General features: G+C 36.6%; 4 protein-coding genes across 4 annotated transcripts; 3 read left to right on the forward strand and 1 right to left on the reverse strand.

The window, feature by feature from the left end:
* The first annotated feature begins 4,851 nt into the window (after positions 1-4,851).
* On the forward strand, positions 4,852-7,724 carry LOC121783312 (acyl carrier protein 1, chloroplastic-like). Its single transcript, XM_042181348.1, has 4 exons — positions 4,852-5,115; positions 6,447-6,539; positions 6,681-6,803; positions 7,285-7,724. Exons 1-4 carry the CDS (start codon positions 5,050-5,052, stop codon positions 7,405-7,407), a joined length of 405 nt encoding a protein of 134 aa, XP_042037282.1. The 5' UTR covers positions 4,852-5,049; the 3' UTR covers positions 7,408-7,724.
* A 1,080-nt stretch (positions 7,725-8,804) lies between these two features.
* LOC121783319 (classical arabinogalactan protein 27-like) lies at positions 8,805-9,497 on the reverse strand. The gene has a single exon (XM_042181360.1). The coding sequence runs from the start codon at positions 9,280-9,282 to the stop codon at positions 8,917-8,919; it is 366 nt and encodes a 121-aa protein (XP_042037294.1). The 5' UTR covers positions 9,283-9,497; the 3' UTR covers positions 8,805-8,916.
* An 855-nt stretch (positions 9,498-10,352) lies between these two features.
* Positions 10,353-13,106, forward strand: LOC121783336 (superoxide dismutase [Cu-Zn] 2). Its single transcript, XM_042181386.1, has 9 exons — positions 10,353-10,498; positions 11,134-11,228; positions 11,326-11,427; positions 11,551-11,646; positions 11,919-11,950; positions 12,041-12,116; positions 12,469-12,522; positions 12,845-12,868; positions 12,899-13,106. Exons 2-8 carry the CDS (start codon positions 11,153-11,155, stop codon positions 12,865-12,867), a joined length of 459 nt encoding a protein of 152 aa, XP_042037320.1. The 5' UTR covers positions 10,353-10,498; positions 11,134-11,152; the 3' UTR covers position 12,868; positions 12,899-13,106.
* A 131-nt stretch (positions 13,107-13,237) lies between these two features.
* LOC121783327 (F-box/LRR-repeat protein 4-like) lies at positions 13,238-19,830 on the forward strand. The gene is made up of 8 exons (XM_042181373.1): positions 13,238-14,132; positions 14,708-14,944; positions 15,469-15,875; positions 16,629-16,814; positions 17,053-17,245; positions 18,293-18,369; positions 19,018-19,168; positions 19,313-19,830. The coding sequence occupies exons 1-8, from the start codon at positions 13,866-13,868 to the stop codon at positions 19,607-19,609; spliced, it is 1,815 nt and encodes a 604-aa protein (XP_042037307.1). The 5' UTR covers positions 13,238-13,865; the 3' UTR covers positions 19,610-19,830.
* Positions 19,831-20,206: the final 376 nt, after the last annotated feature.

Raw genomic sequence — 20,206 nt, forward strand, 5'->3', positions numbered from 1 at the left:
GTAATTTTCATTTTTTAAGTGTAAATTATGTTGTACTCCTTTAATTTTTTTTATTTAAGTTATGCAATCGTGGAACTTGTTTTTTTTTTTTTGTAATGACATATTTAATCGGAATTTTAATTGAAGTGTGCATTGTTTTCATTTCTTTTTGTAGTTAAGTATTTATTTTAATTATTTTGTAATTTTTACTAATAAAAATTACTACTAATATATTTCATAATAACACATTTAATCAGAAGTATAACTAATAAAGAAATAATAAAAAAGGAATATTGTTAAAGTGAGTACATGGGATACCATTACCCATCTACTATAATAATTTACAATATTAAAGTGACTACGAGAAAAATTATACTCCCAGTTTATACTACTCCTACTATTTAAAGTATATTGTTTGTTTTGTACATGAATGTATTCACTTGTGATATACATACGAATTTTATAATTATTCATCACATTCCGAGAATATTATGTTATTGAAGGTAATTTCATATAGTCGAATATGAATAGGTAATTGTTTTTCTCATATGCCAATGAAACACAATTAAATTGGTAAGTAAATGATCAGAGAGGTATGCACCCAATTAGTAAACTGAAGGTTGATGATTGACATTGATTAATAAATATATTACTCCTTTCATGCATAATTATAAGGCCAAATTTGATCGGATACAGATTTTAAAATTTGTATTATAATAGAAAGTGGATCTAAAATATTAGAGGAAGGTGTGTACTACTTTTATATTTATTAGTTTACACTTAAATGTGAATAAAATAAAGTTAGTTGTGTGAAGTCTATTGCAAAAAAAGTAAAAAATAAATGAGATATTTATTAGTCAACTGACGAAAATGATAAAATGAAACAATTATTAGTGAACGGAGGGGTACTACTATACTAGTCAATACAAAATTGAATTAAAAAATAGTAGCATTACTGAAATATCGATCATAGATTGTAACGATTATTTCGAGTAGACAAATCGATAGTCCTAGATTTTACCGATTAATTCAATTATTATAATAGTACATACCAATTTTCTTTTATAGAGGCATATCTAATACCAGTACTCCATATTTTGTTGAATCAGAAATGTTAATGCAATAGGAAATGACAGAGGGCAGTTTTGTCCGAATTGTACAGCTCATAATGCAGCGCTCAGCTTAGAAGCAGTTGTACCTAATCGTCGGTTGTGTTGCAGTTAGGTGACGCACTCATGCACCTGCTTTGAATCCAAGGCCGTGTTTGGAAACTTTATTTTTTATCTTTGTCTTGCTTTATTTCATTTTTATAAATGTTTGATGTTGTCACATTGATTTAGTATTTTAATGTTGTAAGTATCTAACCTATATTAATTGGAAGAAGATATTCAACATTACAATTTTCGTTAAAAATATTCTGCAAAATATTTTTTTTTTATTTTTTTTTTCAAAAATCTTCCATTGATAGCTTCAAATACAATGATAGCAGTACAAATTTCCAACTTGCTTCGAATCTTCCCTCTTTAAAACCAACGATCTTGATTTGCATAGCAACAATCAAGTGGTGAAGCTCTTCAATACCGTTGTGCTATCATTAACCATCACCATCACCTCTCCTTCCCCAGCTCCGCTCTCTAACGCAAAAACCAACTCGAGCATTTTTGCACCATTATCTTGAGTTGGAAGGTCTCCCTGGAGCAATTGCCCTTTTTTCTCGTAAGTATGGGTAGGAAATACTATCGAGACGTAGCAAACCTCTTGCAGTGCAGGGGAGCATAGAAGCACAATTGAATTCGATTGAGAGACCCTAGGACGCTTGTTTCGCCAAGAAATCTGCAACGGCATTCGCTTCACGGTAAATATGATCCACCTTGTATGAATATGTGTCCATGATTTGATAAATTTCACACAACTCATCATAATTCCTCCATGGGAACCCTTCACCCTTATCCAACATTTGTGCCAGTGGTTTGTTGTCCGTTTGGACTCTCACGTTCCCTAACCTAAACCAATACTAGCACACTTCTTCATCCCCATCAAAATTCCCATAATTTCAACGGTAAAACTATCAACATGCCCTAAAAACATTGATTCTACCAAGCGACCATGTTGGTCCCTGATCACATATGCACATCCTGCCGCTCCTGGAGAGCTAAAACAAGAACCATATGTGTTGAAGATATAAGAGCTTGAAGGCTTCCAACAAACCAAAAAAACTTGATTCTTCCTGGTAATGTTCAACTTCAACCCAAATGCGCTGTTAATTTTGTTCCTTTCCCTTTGAGAAGATACACCTAAATTTTCTAGAGATATAGTATAGGATTTTGAATTTGGAATAATAAAATTAAAAATCCCTTCGCATCCCTGAAACCACCCCCACCCTGGTGGCACGGCATGGGCCCGTAATAGGCGGCAAGCAGCGCACGCCATAAAACATCCCTGCCGCACCTCCATAAGAGCATCTCCAATGGCGTCGTCGTCACCGGCACGCTGATTTTTCGCGGACGCCGAACCATTGCGAGCGGCGTCGGCGAAATCGGCGTCAAAATCGGCGTGCCCACGCCGATTCTTGGGCTGACGCCGATCCTCACGGCGCCATTGTAGGCCCCAGATCGGCGCCGGATTTTTATTTTTTTTAAAAAAAAAATTCGAAACACTATACGCGCTTTGGACATCATTTTCATTCACACCACTTGTTTTAACGAGTACTCTCTCTATCTTAATTTCTGTACAAGATCAACAACGAGAAATGGAGAACAACTACGAAGGTACTCCAGTGACGACCGCGTCTCAGACTCCCCCAACTCCCGGGGGAGGGTCTCAGACTCTCACGGCTCCCGTGGGAGGTGGTTGGCCTCCGATGACCGGGTACTACAACATGTACCCGTGGCAGCAGATGATGCCACCGATGGCCGCCGGGGGAAGTGTGCCGGCTTGGCAAGGGGTACTGCCGATGCAACCCCCTATGCAGATGATGCCGGGGTGGGCACCCGGGATGCAGCCACCGGCGCAGCAGATGATGCCACCGCCGCAGGGGACGTCCGGGGGGGAAAACGTCTACCGGCTGGCTTTTGATTTTTCCACCGGTTTTGATATTAACGAGGTTCCGGAAACTCCCATTCAAAGTCGGGGAGTAGGGCGGGGTCGGAGCGCCCCTAAGAAGAAGGGCAAGGCCAAGAAGGTTGGCGAGTCGTCGCAGCCGGGTGAGGATAGCGGGTCCGGAGGAAGTGAACGGACGCGGAGAACGTTGCGGTGGCCAAGGCGTGGGTGAGTGTCTGCGATAATGTCGTTGCAGGTGTCCTGTCCCATGGGGCTTCCTTTAGCCGACTTCCGGACGGCGGTGGACCCCGAGGAGAAGGCTTATCTTCGCGTATTGCTCCGGAGCATGCGTGCAGAATTGGAGGGGTTGCAGAGGGATACCGGCGGGGGTAGCCGCGGCGTTGGTGGCGACGGAGGCGGCGGCGGCGACGACAAAGGGCTGGGCGACGACGGAGGCGAGGACGGCGACGAGGAGTGATTTTTTATGTAATTTTTTTATTGTACTTTTTAATTTTTATACTTTTTTTAATTAATGTATTTTTTTAAAACTATTGTACTTTTTAAAATTTTAATAGTATTATTCAATTTTCCTGTATTTGTCTCGTAAATTAAATTCCTTATGTTGCTACGATTGTAAATTAAATTATATAATTGTTATTAGTGAGGTGGATAGGCTATGGGAGGGCTATTGCATGTCTAGTTGCATATCCAGATGATGTGACAGAAGGATTTTAGTGCTGATGATGTGGCAATGACAAGGCTATGAGAGGGTTATTGCATGTCCAGAACCACTGGAGATGCTATGATGGATGGTATCGCGGCATCCTTCCCTTTCTATTGCGGCCCTAAATACATCACGCCTATACCAATTTAGTGTTGCATCAACTTTTCAGGTGAGAACGTTAGAATAGGGTTGGCAAATCGTGCGGATTGGGTCGTTATCGGGTCAACCTGATAATGATCCAACCCAATAAGGCCTAACCTGAACTCGACCTGTTAAGGAAACTGTAAATCCGAACAAGAACCCGACCTGCTACCTTCAAATCCGAACACGACCCGCACCCGACACGAACCCGTTATCGACACGATATAATATGGGTTGACACGACACGATAACAACCCGAACCTGATATTACACGATTAAAACCTAATATTACACGATTAAACCTTAATTTTTAACCTAATTTACACAATTAAAATTTATTTTATACTATTTAAACCTAATTTATAAGAAATTAAAATATTAAAGTAATATATATAGTTTTAAATAATAATAAAAATAATAATATTATTTCTTAATGGGTTACCCGTATCCGACCCGCATCCGACCTGAACCCAAGCCGAAATTATCGGGTTCTTAATGGGTCAACCCGATAAGGACACAGATCCAATAAGATTTGACCCCAACCCAATAATTTCGTGCGGATTCGTGTCGGATTATCGTATCGTGTCGAAAATTGCCAGCCCTACGTTAGAATATAGAGACCATAAATTTTGCACACTCAATAGTATTCAATATCCCATAACTTATCTTTTCAATTTCTCATTGATTTATCATTTTTAGCTTCATATATTTTATTTAAAATTGGATGGTTATGAAATTAAAAAAATATTAAAGATTTACGTAATCAAATTTTATAGAACCACATAATAGAAAAAATTACAAATCACATAGTTAAATAAATCATACTAGTAAAAATAAGTACAACACATTTGTTTCTAATTAAATTGGCAATAATTAACAAAACGGAGTATTACTAACAAAACAAAATACTCGTATGAAATAAATAAAACCTATAACCCAACAAACAAAACAAAGCCCATTACCCCCCCCCCCCCCTTCAACCATATTCTCCCAAATTTCGATTCCTTCAATGAAGAACAAATACAAAACCGGCTGCTATATATTTATAATTCCTATGTTTATACATTAATTATCACACTCTTCACAGTTCACACTCTTCGTGCTCTCCGCCACCCCCTCTTTTTCTTCTCAATTTTTCAGTTCCGCTCTCTGTGATCCCATAAAACATGGCCTCTGTTACTGCTTCCAGTGTTAAGTTCTCACCCGCTTCTTCCTTAATCAAGCAAAATCAGGTTACTTTCTCATCGATTCTAGTGATTTTTTGTGATGTTTGTTTAGTGGAGCTGAATTTTTTTCAGTTTATATATTTTCTGTGTTTTTGTTGGTGTGTTGCATTTTGTTTACTTTGATTATTGTTATCTGTGATATTCAGTAGAAAAATATGTGATTTTGCTGCGAAAAAAATTGATCTGTATCTAATTTCTTGAGTTATCGCAAAGGATATAGTGAGCTCGTTTGTATTGTGGAAGATTGAATTTTATAATGAGTGGTTTCATATTGACCTTTTTATTTGTTAATTTGATCCATCGCTTTTTGTTCGCTTTCCAATCTATTGATTTATCGATCGGATATAAATATTTTTAAGGGTTTTAATCTTCACTCTTCAGATCTACTTTGTATGCAAAATTGATTATTTGTATCAGCCTCTAATAAATTGTTTGTAGGGTTTTGACTTAGATGTAAGATGTCTTAGGGCTTCCACTATTGGGGGTTTTAAACCCAAAAACCCCAAAATTGAGTTTTTTTATTGTAGTGAGGATGAAATGTGGGGGTTTTCAATAGGTTAACAATTTTTTCTGCCACGGTGGGGCACCACTCGAGTAAGTCACCGACAATGTTTTTTATTTAATTTCTAGAATTTTTTTGTTTTCTTTCTCTCTATTAATTTTTCCGTTTTTTAATTTCTTTTTCTTTGGTTAATTAAGAGCAAATGTGTACTCCTTTCTAATTTAATACTAGTATACAACTTTGTTAAGTAACACTAGTTTAAATAATTTTTAAATATTTATTCATTTAATTTTATCAAAATATAACTATTAATACAAAAAATTAGTACTCCCTCCGTCCCACAAGAATATGCATTATTTCCTTTTTAGTCTGTCCCATAAGAATACACTTTTCAATTTTGGAAACACTTTTGGGGTTCATTCTCCACTAACAATACTTTAATTACTTTTTATCTACTTCTCTCTTATTTTCTCAATTTTGCATTAAAAGCCGTGCCGAATCCAAAGTGCATATTCTTTGGGGACGGAGGGAGTATGTGTGTGGATATGTTGAAAAGTAGAATTGTGATATGAAAGTCCCTGGGCTGGTGTTTTATTATAGTGGGTAAAGTTGAGGGATTTTCAAAATTGGGTTTTTTTGCTGTTTTTTTTTCCACTGGGATGCCCGGTGTGTGTGTGTGTTTTGAATACAGTTTTGATGGTTTTTTGCAAGAGTTATGAACGAAAATATCTTTCACCAAAGAATGTTGAGTTCAATAACTTATTTCAATAAGTATGCTTATTCATATACGATCATTAAATCTTAATTTCCCCTAATTTTGTTGCATTTTCTGCAGGTTTCAAATCTGAAGAAGGCTTCACTATCATTCACTGGGAATGGCTTCCAATCTCACAGATTGCCTGTTCGTCGCTTCCGCATTGCGTGCGCAGTAAGTATTTTTATTGTCATTTATTGTTTCTAGACTTATCCGCTTTTCCTTGGTGTGTATTCAGCTTCCAATTGTCGAGACTTGGTCTCTTTGTTGTATGTGTTGATGTTACGAATAATTCTGAACGCTTCTGTGGAGCAGGCCAAGCCAGAGACCGTAAACAAAGTAGTCGACATAGTGAGGAAACAGCTGGCTCTTCCTGATGACCGTGATGTCTGCGGAGAGTCGAAATTTTCTGTACTCGGTGCTGACTCTCTTGACACGGTAAAGTATTTTCTATTACAAACATGGGTGCTATGAAATGTTTGTTGTTGCCTTATACGTCAGGATTATTCAACATACCTATCCACCTTTTGGCGTATGGATAGCCTTTATTCTGTTTCTGGAAAAAAACGAACTCACTTTTAGCTATTGTGTGTGAGGTGCTTGTTGCTAGTTGTAGATGTAGATGTAAAGAATTAGAGATATCTTTTACTTGAGTTGAGTCTCATTCTTAAATAAGTTATGTGAACAACATGTGATTAAACTCATGGTGGTAATGCAAAATACATGAATTGTAGCATCAATTTTTTTACCATTTAATTATTATGATGGGCATTCATTTTGTCACAATTGCAGATTTGCAGTATAGTATAATAATATGAACTATCTATTTTTACTCTTTTCCTTGTAAGATATGGAGTACGATATATTTTCCAAAATTTGTTTCACTGTGAGAGTAAACGGCATCTTTCTCTGTGGCCAGGTTGAGATCGTCATGGGGCTTGAGGAGGAGTTTGGAATCTGCGTGGAGGAAGAGAGCGCCCAGAGCATCAGCACCGTTCAAGAAGCAGCTGATCTGATCGAGGAGCTCTTGGAGAAGAAGTGAAGAAACCAATCGGGTTTCTAGGAGAAGTTCTGTAGCCAGAGATCATCATATATTTCAATCAATGTTTGTTGCTGCCATCTCATGACAAACCCTCACCTCGAGTTCTTGGTGTTGGTCTTTTTGTTCATGTTTGAAGCATCTAGCTCATCTTTCTTGTTTGGATCCTCCTATTAATTTATATTTGAAGCTGTCTTTCCTCTTCTCTGTTTTCTTTTACATTGTATTTGTGAAGGAATTGGTGTCTGAGCAAGTCATGTATAAGTCTAGAATTTTTCTTGAACCTATTAATTGAGTTCCAAATAATTAGGATTATAGTATTTCCTTTTTCTATTGCCATGGTTATTGGAACTGATTTGTTGTGCTGAGTTGGAGGAAAGTTTGTTTCATTTTTTTTTTTTTTTTTTTAAATGTAGCACTAATTTCATTTGTTAAAGTTAATGGTTTGCACATGGTGATTTGGGGTCGGATCTCAAATTAATAATTGTGTATAACACATAACAGAGACTATTATATCAGTAATATCCCAAATTTTCATTAGTTTTGAGATAAACATTAATAAAATATTAGCATTGAGCACAACTTATTTTTGTAGCCAAATATTAATGGGGTTGTCTTCTCGCACGCTATGTCGCATCTCAACTAATGGAGTAGTAAAATTTCAATGATCATCAAATGATATGTACTGATACAATTTCAAAAGGTTTGCCCTAAAATTGATAAGTTTAAAAAATTAAATTGATAAAATTGTTAAATATTGGGATATAATTTTAGAATAACGTTGATAAAATAGTAAATAATCGAGTGATGACTAATTCTTCTTTGTTCTATGGCAGTCTAAAGTGGGAGATGTTAGGCCAATTATTTGTATCTTTTGAGTTTGGGAGCCTCAAATTGTTCAACGGCGCGGTCAAATATTGTGATGAGGGGTAGGTCAAAAGAGGGAGATATTAGGCTAATTATTTGCATACACCTAAAACTAAATAGTACCATATCTCTTTCCGATTCCATATAATATAATGTACCAAAAAAATACTTAAATAAATAGGAGACTACAAATAATAGTAATAAAGAAGACATGCACTGACCAACATCACTGGTAATCTCTACCAAACATGTGCCATTTGATCTATGTCTATGAATAAATTAAAATCTCATGTCTTACTACTATGTACGAATCTATTATTGATCAAGCATTTTCAAAGACAATTTACTATTTATTCCAAAGTCACGACAAATTCACTTACCTGGAAAATCGTAACACCCTTTTTTCTTCCTTTTATTAAAGAAACTTTTGAAAAACTAGCTTTCTGCAGAGAACACTTTACTAAACAATTCACTTTACGGTAAACTCAACATTAATCCAATTTCGTCATATTTTAGCTCAATAAACCCAAAAATAAAATGAAATAAATAATAACATAACAAATTGATATATACTTTGAAGAATCAAATACAACTTCTATGAGTAAAATTTAGCTAGAGAATATTCATCACAAAAACAAGCAGTTATCATATCATGAACACCGCTAAAAAAGCAAAAAATCCACTCCCAAACCCTTTGATCGGAATCTTGAACGCGGAGGATTCCGGGAGCGAGGCGAACGGCGCGAGGGCGGTGTCCGGCCCGACCGGGTCGAGCATGTCCGGGTTCTGGCTCCGGGTGGAGGGGATGGTCGGCATGGAAGATCCCGGGGTGCCCGAGGAGCCTCCGGGAGAGGGGAGGAGGGGGGCGATATCCGGCGACAGCGGCGTGTCGGGAGGGAGCGGAAGAAGCGCCGGCGCGGCGGAGATGGTGGGAGTTGTTTGGTGAGAAGGGAATATTGATAGTGTGAGGAATAGGAAAAGAGTAGTGATGAGGAAGTAGGGAAAAGCCATTGGTGGTGATGATTTAATGGGAGGAGGGATTAGTTAGTGTTGGGAGTGATTGATGATATAATGAAATGGGAATGATTGAGAGGGATCAATGTGGGGTGAAGTGCCACAAAAGTTTTAGTTTGATAATTGGGTAGTGATGAAATGTGTAAGTGGATTGCATGTGGACATGTGAAGGATATGAGACAAAGGTTTGTTTGCCAGTGTTTATGGGTGAGTTTGTTTATATATATAGTGCTAGTTTGTGAAATGTATGCTTGGATTATTTGATTGTGGGTGGTTTTTTTAATCTATGTATCACACACTTCACAAGTGGCTCAATACATTGAAATATGTATATAGAAATGTCAAATAGATTGGGCTAACACAGTCCAAGATAGCCAAAATAATAAGTTTGGGCTGAAATGGATTATCTAATGTACAACTATAAAATGACAATTTATAATGAGATTCACTTGTCAATTCATAATTATGTATTATGAATTGCATCACCAAATGTATTAGGAGATAATATTTCAAGTTGGAGATAATGTAGTGAAGTGAAATTTTTATGAAAAATTGTTCGAATTTTATTTTTTGACAGTTTGTAATCCCGTAATTTTGACTTAATGAGGCCAAACTATCGTTTAATAACTTATCATAACTATATATTATGTAACTTTTGAAATTTTAAAATTTTTAAAATTATATTTGTTATAATTAGATGTTTAATTTTCATGTGTTTATTTATTATAAATATAGGATTATTTAAGAATAATAAATATATATGAGAATTTTTATTGTTAAATTTTTGCTCGATTAGCCTATTAAGCTGGCCTGAGATCCAAACATTAAATATTAAAGTGAGAAAATTTGTAATTTATTAAATTTTCAACTTGACCAATCTATATTCAACTAGGCCTAAAGTTGACTCAAAATTCAACTAGACATATGTATTTGCCGAAAATAATTTATAGCCCGCTACATTAAAATTCAGTTACCCACACTATGTCATTTATAATCCTAAATTTATTGCCTTCAAATTAGAGTGACGGTATCTTCTTAAATTTATGTAGGTGAAAATATTAAGATAAATGGAAATTTATGGGCTTCACCTACCCTTACCCTTCTCTTTTCTATATAGTCTGCATTTTATCTAGAATCTTCCATTTCTCAGTATTTCCCTATCGCTCTGCTCTCTCTTCCATAGCTCTACTGCTTCAATCAGGGGCGTTCTGAGGTAAAATTTATTCCATACAAAAACTAGAAGAGAAAAAATTGACCGTGTTTGATTAGTTTTAATTGTTTATTCATTGTTCGGATTTTTTTAAAATTAAAATGTGTATTTTATTTGATTTGTTGATTACTTTCAGCTTATTATTCAAGCTATTTTTGATCTAGTCTGAATCTGACTTTGCTATTTCGTTATTTATCGTAGATTGATTTAGTTTGAAGTACGTTCGTTTTTGAGTGTGATTCATTCCGTCTTTAATGGAGTTTTGAATAGTGTTTGTGTGGTGGAATTGTTTGGATCTTTCATCTTATGGTTGGAGTATGGATTATACAGTATCTTGCTTAATCTGGATTGAAAATAATTATTCAGTAAGCAAATTTTCTGTATGGAATGGAAGTTCGTATGAATAGAGGAACTTTTCTGAGTTTTAATGGATTTATGGTCTTTCATAGCATGAGTTGATCTTTTTTGAAGCTTTCCGTATCATTTTGATGTCAGATAAACAATCTGATCTGAAACTTCAATACTATTCGCAATGTTTTGGGATATGCTTTTTGTTTACCATTTCACTGAATGCTTGGTTTGTGATGTTACTTTATTTTGCACGAGATCGTTGAGGTGTTTCTTTTTGAACTTTGTAGAACACATAAAAACATAACCATGGTGAAGGCTGTTGTAGTTCTTAACAGCAGCGAGGGTGTTACTGGCACTGTCAGCTTCACCCAGGAGGGAGATGGTATTTATCATTTTCATGAAATCAGTTGCGATGTTGCTACATGGTTGGTTTACGGATGCTTTTTTTTTAAAAATCTTTATCTGTTGCTATTCATCAGGTCCAACAACTGTCACTGGAAACCTTTCTGGCCTTAAGCCTGGACTCCATGGCTTTCATGTGCATGCCCTTGGTGACACCACCAACGGTTGCATGTCGACTGGTAAATTTTTTGCAATATTTGTGATGGCTCTGTTGTACATACATTTGGCTGCATTGATTAATCTTTTTTTATCAATTAGCAAAAATTGTTTGATTAAAATTGGTCATGGTGTCCGAATCTTAGGACCTCATTTCAACCCTGCTGGCAAAGAGCATGGTGCCCCCGAAGATGAAGTTCGCCATGCTGGTGACCTTGGGAATATCACTGCTGGAGAAGATGGTATTCACCCATTTTTTTTAAAGTGTTGTATTCTATCTTTCTTAGGCATCTGTATTTCTTTGCACTACAGACCATCTCGCATAATCTTCGAACTTAATGGCAGTTGTTTTTATGGATTATTGAATTTTCTTGATGAAGAAAACATCAAAGCCTGACATTTTGTGTGTGCATTATGCTTACGCTCGTTGATGTTTGTGGTATTTTCTGTGCCTGACATTTTTTTTATCTCGAATCCACTCTGAGCCCAACTCCCTTCTGATATCTTGTTTCAGGCACCGCAAGTTTCACCATTGTTGACAAGCAGGTGTTTTTCTTTTCCATGATATCTTATAAATACATAACATTATTTTATTTCTCAAGTATATTAAGGTTCCTATTGCTTTTCCTTTGACAGATCCCACTGAGTGGACCACATTCCATCATTGGAAGAGCAGTTGTTGTTCATGGTGATCCTGATGATCTTGGAAAGGGTATGCATCTCTGCCATTTTTTAATGCTTAATTTGCTCATATGAAGTTGGCATGTCTTTTTTCTTTAAAAAGAAAAGAAAAGAGAAGAAAAACGCATCCATAATGCCAGCCAATCTTCTCATTCTCCTGGAGGGGATATTGACTTGAATACAAAAAACCATTTGTTAAATTTAGTCCTGCGTGGGACATCATTGTAAGCAGTAACTAGTTATATCCTATTAGTACATATTTTGTAAGCATTATCATTACTTATTTTTCTGTGGTTATTCCCGCCTCCCCTTTCTGTCCAACTATATTCAATCTCCTTACTTTTATTTCAATATGTTCACATACTTTCTCCCTGCTATCTCAGGTGGACATGAACTGAGCAAGAGCACCGGCAATGCTGGTGGTAGAATTGCTTGTGGTAAGAAATAAATTCTCATCTTCTTACACTATTGAAACATGATGCGACATCTGTCAATTGTGATAGATAGATAGATATCTCATGCTAGCCAGCTACTCTCCACAGATAACCAATTGTGACAGAATGAGTAAATCCTTGAACTTGTCACAATTCGAGTAATTATTTTAGTACGTTCATACCATGACCCCAACAAACAGATACAGGCTCAATCTTAAAAAAACTAACATTACCTTTGCTGCAGTCTGTGTAAAAGACAATCTGACTAGCAAATCGATGCCGATGAAGCATGAGACATCTACTAACTTTGTCTGTTTTGTTGCAGGTATTATTGGCCTTCAGGGCTGAGCTGAGCAAACTTTTGTTCACTCTTCTCCATTCATGGTGCATTGACTTGTGAGAAGTACCCCTCTATCGTTTCCCAAAGTTTTAATAAAAGTTTCTTGTTATGTCGGACTACATTCCTATCTATTACTACTATGTTTTGTACAATTGTACTTCCAAGTTCAATTGTATTTGTTGCATTTTCTAGATTAGTAGTAGTATCACTTTGGAGTTTGGATAATAAAATATCATTTTATATAAAACTAAGGTCTTATTGCCCTTCAATTGCACATTTGTACTACTACTATCTTTGCACTATGTCCGGCAAAGATGAATGGCTTTAGTGGTACATTGCCTTGTTTTTGGCGAGAACTCTCGATTTTGTCAGATCTTTGATGCCCTACCTATCGGCATCCCGAGGTGTCTACGTCCCTCACATGCCCGACATCCCCTTGCTCATATTACATAATTTGATTGCCGGAAACTAGTCTCGGCCCGAATGGAGCTTCTACACACACTTATAAGAAGACTTGAGTTATGAAAATAAATGATGGATTGTGGATATTGTTTCTTAAATAAGGAACAAGTTAAAAAAGTGAAGTGGAACTGTGTTGGCAAGATGTGATTAACAAGCACATATTTTATTTCTAAAATAAGGAAATACGGAGTAGTTAAAATGTGAAGTGGATCTTAGCAAAGATAAAAGTAACTGTGCATTGTAAGATTAGTAGTAGTAGTAATAATTTATCTAATTCACTATAAACGTATAATTCCCACAAAGTTATTCGATTTAATCACATCTAAAGCAATCTCAATTAATCTATTCCCACGGCCTCAACCGATTTTTTCTCTCTTCTCTTTCTCTCTCTAGCTCGGTGAAATTCCCTCACTGTAGCGACTATGCAAAATGCTGTATATTTGATTATATATGCGTGTGTATACATCACGATTCACGATCATCCTAAAAACTGAAAATTTCTCACGACTTGATTGCAGCAAACTGAAGTTGAAATTGAGGCAAAATGAAAAGGTCTGATCTAATGAACGGCGTTCTGCCGGACGAATTGATAGTGGAAATATTCCGGCGCCTGGATGCGAAGCCGAGCCGCGACGCCTGCTCGCTGGTTTGCAAGCGGTGGCTCAGCCTTGAGCGCCTCAGCCGCGACACAATTCACATCGGCGCCTCCGCCTCCCCCGACAAACTCGTCGAGCTGCTCGGCCGTCTCTTTCCGAATATACAATACGTATTCGTCGACGAGCGCATCTCCGCCACGCTACCTGTGCAATGCGTGAGTGGATCTTTCAGTTTTTGCTTGCAATTCATCTTCCTTACAATTCAATTCATTTATGATTGGTGAATTTGGTGGAGGATTTGCTTTGTTTGACTAACTTTTTTCGTGAATTTGGCTCTGGATTCGATTTTAATTTATGTAATTTAGCTTATCATTAAAAAAACAATTATTTGTTCAATGAAAAATTCGAAGTTCGCTTGTTAAGATATCTGATATGTAAGATGAATACAAAAACTTTGCTTTGGTCTACAAAAGATTCCAAATCGATTCGTTAAGTTTTCTGGTTCAAAAGATGAATCAGACGTGTTCAATGTATAGCTGAATAACAGCACTACTTGTTTAGGATAAATCACATGGTAAATGATTTTCGTTTCTTACCGTTATGGAGTACTATTTGTTAGGGTAACTTTCCAATAGTAGCATAAAATTATCGATGCACCGTAGCATAGTAAGCTGATTTAACAAAAGTGTTCAAACTTTTGGTGAATGACATATACATACATGCGATATATATTTTCATTCACATTCCATGAGCTGTCTTCTAATCGTCCATGATTTCTTCCTGAGAGCAGGGAAAAAGACGTCGCCGTTCACTTACGAGGGGCAGGTGGGATGAAGGATCTGATCAAATTGCGTTTGGCGATGATGGCATGGGAGCTAGTTGTTTATCAAACTATGGGCTGGAAGCTGTTGGGGGAAGCTTTGTAAAGCTTGAAAAATTGAGCCTTATATGGTGCTCTAGCTTAACAGACGCAGGGTTAAAATCTTTTGCAGAAAAATGTCGATCACTTAAATCTCTCGATTTACAGGTGACTGCCTGAATTTACTTTATCTATCTGTTTTTTTCAATTTTCCTTCTGATATTTTTCTGTCATCTGTACTCTGGATTAGATCAGGGATTTAGCACTCTATCCTAGTCACTGTAATAAATATACGACTGTATCTGCTTCATCCAAAACCACCATGTAGTGAATATTGAAAGTGAATTATGATAAGGACCTCTTTGGTTAAGGGCAAAACATGAATTTTCAGATACTACTCGAAATTGTATCTGCATTTTCCCAAGAAGCATAAACACTTTTTGCATCTCACTTTCTTACTTTCAGGTTCAATGCAATGAGGACATGTGTGTGCCCCAAAAAAAAAAGAAAAAAAGAAAAAGAAAAGACATCATAAGTCTCAGTTCCTCCTTTCCATAACCCATAATAGCTTGTGGTTGTATGGTTTTAGAAGCTTTTTAAGCTTTTTTGTGTGTCCAATATTTGTTAAATTACATGTTGATTACTCTTTTGCCAAGGGCAATCACTCAGTTGTGTTGTGTCTGCTACTTCAGGGCTGCTACATTGGAGATGAAGGTTTAGCTGCTGTAGGAGAATGCTGCAGTTCTCTTCAGGATTTGAACTTACGATTTTGTGAAGGATTGACTGATAGAGGACTGGTTCAACTGGCCATTGGTTGTGGAAAGACCTTGAAATCAATCGGGGTTGCTGCATGTGCTAAGATCACTGATATCTCACTAGAGGCAGTGGGATCTCACTGTAGATCTCTTGAATCTCTATCACTGGACTCAGAGATCATCAATGACAAAGGCTTGCTTGCTGTGGCAAAAAGATGTTCCACACTGAAAGTTCTGAAACTGCAATGTCTAAATATTACTGATGAGGCTCTACAAGCTGTTGGAATATATTGTTCATCGTTGGTGGTATTGGCTCTATACAGCTTCCAGAAATTGACAGACAGGTGACCTTTTCTCCTCTGGGTTATTTCCAGTTCATCTGTGGAATTCTCTACTTTAGAAGTTTGAATCATTTAACTAAATACACTCAATTCTTATGTAATTTATGTTTTTTCAACAATATACATAAGAGCTGGATGCACATCCATCTTGTCCTAGTCCAATAACTTTGAAGTGAATTATTTATAAGTATGGAAAATATAGTGTCACTACAATTATCTATTAAAATATAATGTGTTTAAAAATAATGATGCTATCCAAGATTATGATTGGTGCTATCATATTTCAAAACCCTTACAATCTTAAGTTCGTTGTGAATACGATTGCTTTTATATATTATTATTTGGTTCAGGCAGTAGATGGCTCAATGAACAGGCGGGCCTAGTAAACTAGGTGTAAAGATTACTGAATTGTTATTCCTCTATGGCACATTAAAAGGACTAGTCTTATTTTCCTACACTTACTCTTGTAAAAATGCTATTCATTATAAGCCATGTGTTGGTCTTATTCTACTTGAATTGGTTTATGTGTTTGATATGTAATCTAGGGCAGTTTTAGCGTCTGAATAGGGTTCTTGGTCTATATTGAATATCTTGTATGTATTCCATTTTTTTGCAGCAGCATTATTCTACTTCCCATACTAAAGACTCGGAGTTTCTTCCTTTTTATGATTTCCTTCCGTTGTGGCTTGAAATAAAACTTAATTGATATGGATCATATCCTAGCCTACTTATAGTCTTTCATATATGCTTCTGCAGGAGCCTGTTTGCCATTGGGAGGGGATGTAAGAAGTTGACAAATCTTACATTGAGTGACTGCTACCTTCTGAGTAACATGGGTTTAGACTCTATAGCTGTCGGTTGCTCTGAGCTTATGCATATTGAAATTAATGGCTGCCACAATATTGGAACTGATGGATTCAAGTCTGTTGGAAAATTTTGTGCGTAAGTGTCCGGTCCCCTTTTTCCGATTTCCTTCTACTTGCATTTGGACTTCTCATTTTTCACTCCGACTTTGCTCTGGTCTTTTCCTCTTTAGCTATAGGGACTGCATGAGTAAGGAATAACTGTTTTTAACCTTGGCCTCTTGTTTGTTTCCTGTTTGGAACTTGCACACTGATTTCCTATGTTTGTACCTATTGGTAAACTGATTTAACTTTTGTATGTTGGGTCATGCCTGCAGCCGACTTTCTGAGCTAGCCTTGCTGTATTGCCAGAGGATAGAAAGTGGTGCCCTAAGTGAAATTGGTAAAGGATGCAAATTCTTGCAAGCTCTTCACTTGGTAGATTGCTCAGGGATTGGGGATGATTCCATGTGTAGTATAGCCATGGGCTGTAGGAACTTAAAGAAACTTCATATTCGCCGATGTTATGAGGTAGGTACTCTTCCTCTTGTTGATAAACATCATGAAATTATTATACATTCGTTATATTTACTCTAAAGCTAATTTGTTTCTCTTGTGATCTGACCCGACAAGATGTTCTTTTTGTATGTAACATTGTGCTACCTAGATTAAGTTACCGCCCTTCTTGAGGATTTAGTTAGGTCTAAGTCCATGGCACATATCTTCCTATTTGTTTGGCTGGTTTACTTAATTTGGCATTGATAAGAATTAATGTGAGGTTAATTCCTATGGAAGAGATTATTTGAGAAAATGTTGAAGAAGAGAAAAATAGCGTTGACTTTGTAGAGAGAAATACCCTAGTTGAGGTGCTAGGGGGCGTTTCACGCCAGATCGAGAGAATGAGATTAATAATTTAATTCTTCATTCTGTTAATAATAAAAGACTCCACCCATATTTATAATATGTGTGGTACAAAAAGATCTCCTATAAACTAGGAAAGCAAATCAAAATTAATTCTTCATTCTGATAATAATAAAAGACTCCACCCATATTTATAATATGTGTGGTACAAAAAATCTCCTATAAACTAGGAAAGCAAATCAAAAGCAAATCAAATCCTAACCACTGTGGAAAGTAAATAAAATCATAACAACTAAAATAGAATATCAGGTCCCTGTCAGGCATCCATAATCTATCCTAGGAATTGCCAGGAAAGGTGGCTTAAAGGATTCCAATTTGTATTTTGGAGTTTATCATGTCCTTTAAAGCTATGTTGTCCATTATAATTATGGTAGTTGAAATGCTTGCTTAAATTTAGCACTGTACATAGAGTGCAAAAAACTTAAGGTATTGCATATGACAGTGATAATTTCTGTTTTCCAAATGAAACTCCGCATCTATCAACACCCTCAAAATTTTCAGGGTTACTACGTCTTGCAAAAACTCTAGCTATATAATGAAAAACTGCATGCTGGTGCAGGAAAGAGTTTATCATTGTTTTGCTATCTGTTAAATCATATCTTTAATCCTTTATTCTATTTTTGTCCTAATTATATTTTGCCATTGCACCATTGACAGGTGGGAAATAAAGGAATAGTTGCCATTGGAGAAAACTGTAAATTTCTGACTGACCTCACTCTTCGATTCTGTGACAGGTTTGTGATCCTCCTCTCTCCCTTCTTGTATGGGATGATTATACTTAGTGCCTGTGTTCTATATATACACATTTATAATGCTGCCTTGGATTCCACAAGGAGTTCTTCTAATTTATATTGTTAGATTAGCTTTTGGAGCTGTGCTATCACAAGCTGTATATTTTTCATAGTATCGTGAAAGTTATATTACAAGAAAAAGGACAGAGTTAAATACAAAATCTTTGTCTCAAAGGGTTCGGATGTTAATGTACTGAATGCCTGTTTACCACATCACTTGTTTATCCCCTTACTCTGGTTTTCTTTTCTTCCCCTTCTATTTTAAATGTAATGTGACTGGCTTGCTTTGATACAGTATAAATACCGTCTACAGCTCTCTTGCTCTTGCGTCCTGGCTCTGTTAATTTGTGCTCTTCTGCGGGAAAACTCCTATTCTGAAAATCATATAACTTTCTAACCTTACAATTTGTTGTCATGTGTATAAGCGATCAATGTTATCATGCAACTAAAGCTGCCTATATGGTTTGGAATAGTTGCAGCTTTATTATTTCTGATTGAACTCTTACATTCGATCTGATTTTGCTATGGTAATTCTACCCAGAACACCTTTTTACGGTTGACATGATCTTAGATCTACTCTGTGGTCACCAGGATTGGGGATGAAGCACTGATTTCAATAGGTCAAGGCTGCTCCTTACATCAATTGAATGTAAGTGGTTGCCACCAAATTGGGGATGCTGGAATAATTGCTATTGCTAGAGGCAGCCCTGAACTCAATTCTCTGGATATAAGCGTTCTTCAGGTTTGGCTTCAAACTCTGACTCAAATTTCCTCACTCTGTTTCAATTGGTTGTAATTAGTAATTTGCATCTCAAGCTTGTTACTTTATATTGGATGTTCATTTTACAGCTCCACAGTTCCTAACAATCTGTTTCCCATCTGACAGAATCTGGGGGATAATGCGATGATGGAGTTGAGCGAAGGTTGTCCTTTACTGAAGAACATCGTGATATCACATTGTCGCCAGATAACAGACATGGGGGTTGGCTATCTTTCAAGAAGGTGCACGTTACTGGAGTCGTGCCACATGGTGTACTGCCCCAGGATCACTGAAGTGGGAGTTGCGACCACGGTTGCAATGTGTACAAGAATGAAGAAGATACTGGTCGAGAAGTGGAAGGTTAGTTCTCGAACCAAAAGACGAGCTGGATCCATCATCAGTTACCTGTGTGTCGACCTTTAAATCCTCAAGTTCGAGTTTGAGAGTGAACTGCGTTCATGCTGCTGATGACATAAACAACTGTCTCTGCTGGTGACAAAAAACAACTCTGTAAAATTCCTGTATTAGTTAATAAAGTCATAGCTTAACCCAACTATGATTAATTCCTACTTCTGCAGTAAGTAAATTCTATGTGTAATAGTATGTGAATGATACATAAATGTAAAGTACTTATTTTTTAAAAATAATTTGTCATTAAAACTCATATATAGAAGAGGTGAGAAAGTTAAAATTCTTTTATGCCGGCCAACTTCTGATTGTCTTTCACATACAAATTCAATAGGTTACTTTTGGTGAACAATCATAGAACATAACTCAATAATTGATAGAAAAGCGAGCTGATTGACCATCGTGCCACGTATGTAGTTCGTGTCGAGGGGCATCACGACGTGCGCAACATGGGAGCTGCATGTGCCGCCGTTGCGGAAGGAGGATGGTGGACAGGAGGCCGAGGAGGGGGAGAAGAGACAAGGCCATCCTGTCTCTGATTTAGTTAGTTACAACTGTTTTTTTTAACTCTGTTCTATATTTAGTTTTTTATATTTTGGAGGAAAGAGTTCC

Source organism: Salvia splendens, chromosome 2 (assembly GCF_004379255.2).
Source record: "Salvia splendens isolate huo1 chromosome 2, SspV2, whole genome shotgun sequence".
NCBI classification, from domain to species: Eukaryota; Viridiplantae; Streptophyta; class Magnoliopsida; order Lamiales; family Lamiaceae; genus Salvia; species Salvia splendens.

What these genes read in the sequence shown, in the direction of transcription:
- LOC121783312 (XM_042181348.1), top strand. Translation starts at nt 5,050, where the DNA reads ATGGCCTCTGTTACTGCTTCCAGTGTTAAGTTCTCACCCGCTTCTTCC. An exon ending in CCTTAATCAAGCAAAATCAG is followed by an intron (nt 5,116 to 6,446) that starts GTTACTTTCTCA and finishes CATTTTCTGCAG; the next exon opens with GTTTCAAATCTGAAGAAGGC. An exon ending in GCTTCCGCATTGCGTGCGCA is followed by an intron (nt 6,540 to 6,680) that starts GTAAGTATTTTT and finishes TCTGTGGAGCAG; the next exon opens with GCCAAGCCAGAGACCGTAAA.
- LOC121783319 (XM_042181360.1), bottom strand. Translation starts at nt 9,282, where the DNA reads ATGGCTTTTCCCTACTTCCTCATCACTACTCTTTTCCTATTCCTCACA.
- LOC121783336 (XM_042181386.1), top strand. Translation starts at nt 11,153, where the DNA reads ATGGTGAAGGCTGTTGTAGTTCTTAACAGCAGCGAGGGTGTTACTGGC. An exon ending in CTTCACCCAGGAGGGAGATG is followed by an intron (nt 11,229 to 11,325) that starts GTATTTATCATT and finishes GCTATTCATCAG; the next exon opens with GTCCAACAACTGTCACTGGA. An exon ending in TGGTGGTAGAATTGCTTGTG is followed by an intron (nt 12,523 to 12,844) that starts GTAAGAAATAAA and finishes GTTTTGTTGCAG; the next exon opens with GTATTATTGGCCTTCAGGGC.
- LOC121783327 (XM_042181373.1), top strand. Translation starts at nt 13,866, where the DNA reads ATGAAAAGGTCTGATCTAATGAACGGCGTTCTGCCGGACGAATTGATA. An exon ending in TTAAATCTCTCGATTTACAG is followed by an intron (nt 14,945 to 15,468) that starts GTGACTGCCTGA and finishes CTGCTACTTCAG; the next exon opens with GGCTGCTACATTGGAGATGA. An exon ending in ACTCTTCGATTCTGTGACAG is followed by an intron (nt 18,370 to 19,017) that starts GTTTGTGATCCT and finishes TGTGGTCACCAG; the next exon opens with GATTGGGGATGAAGCACTGA.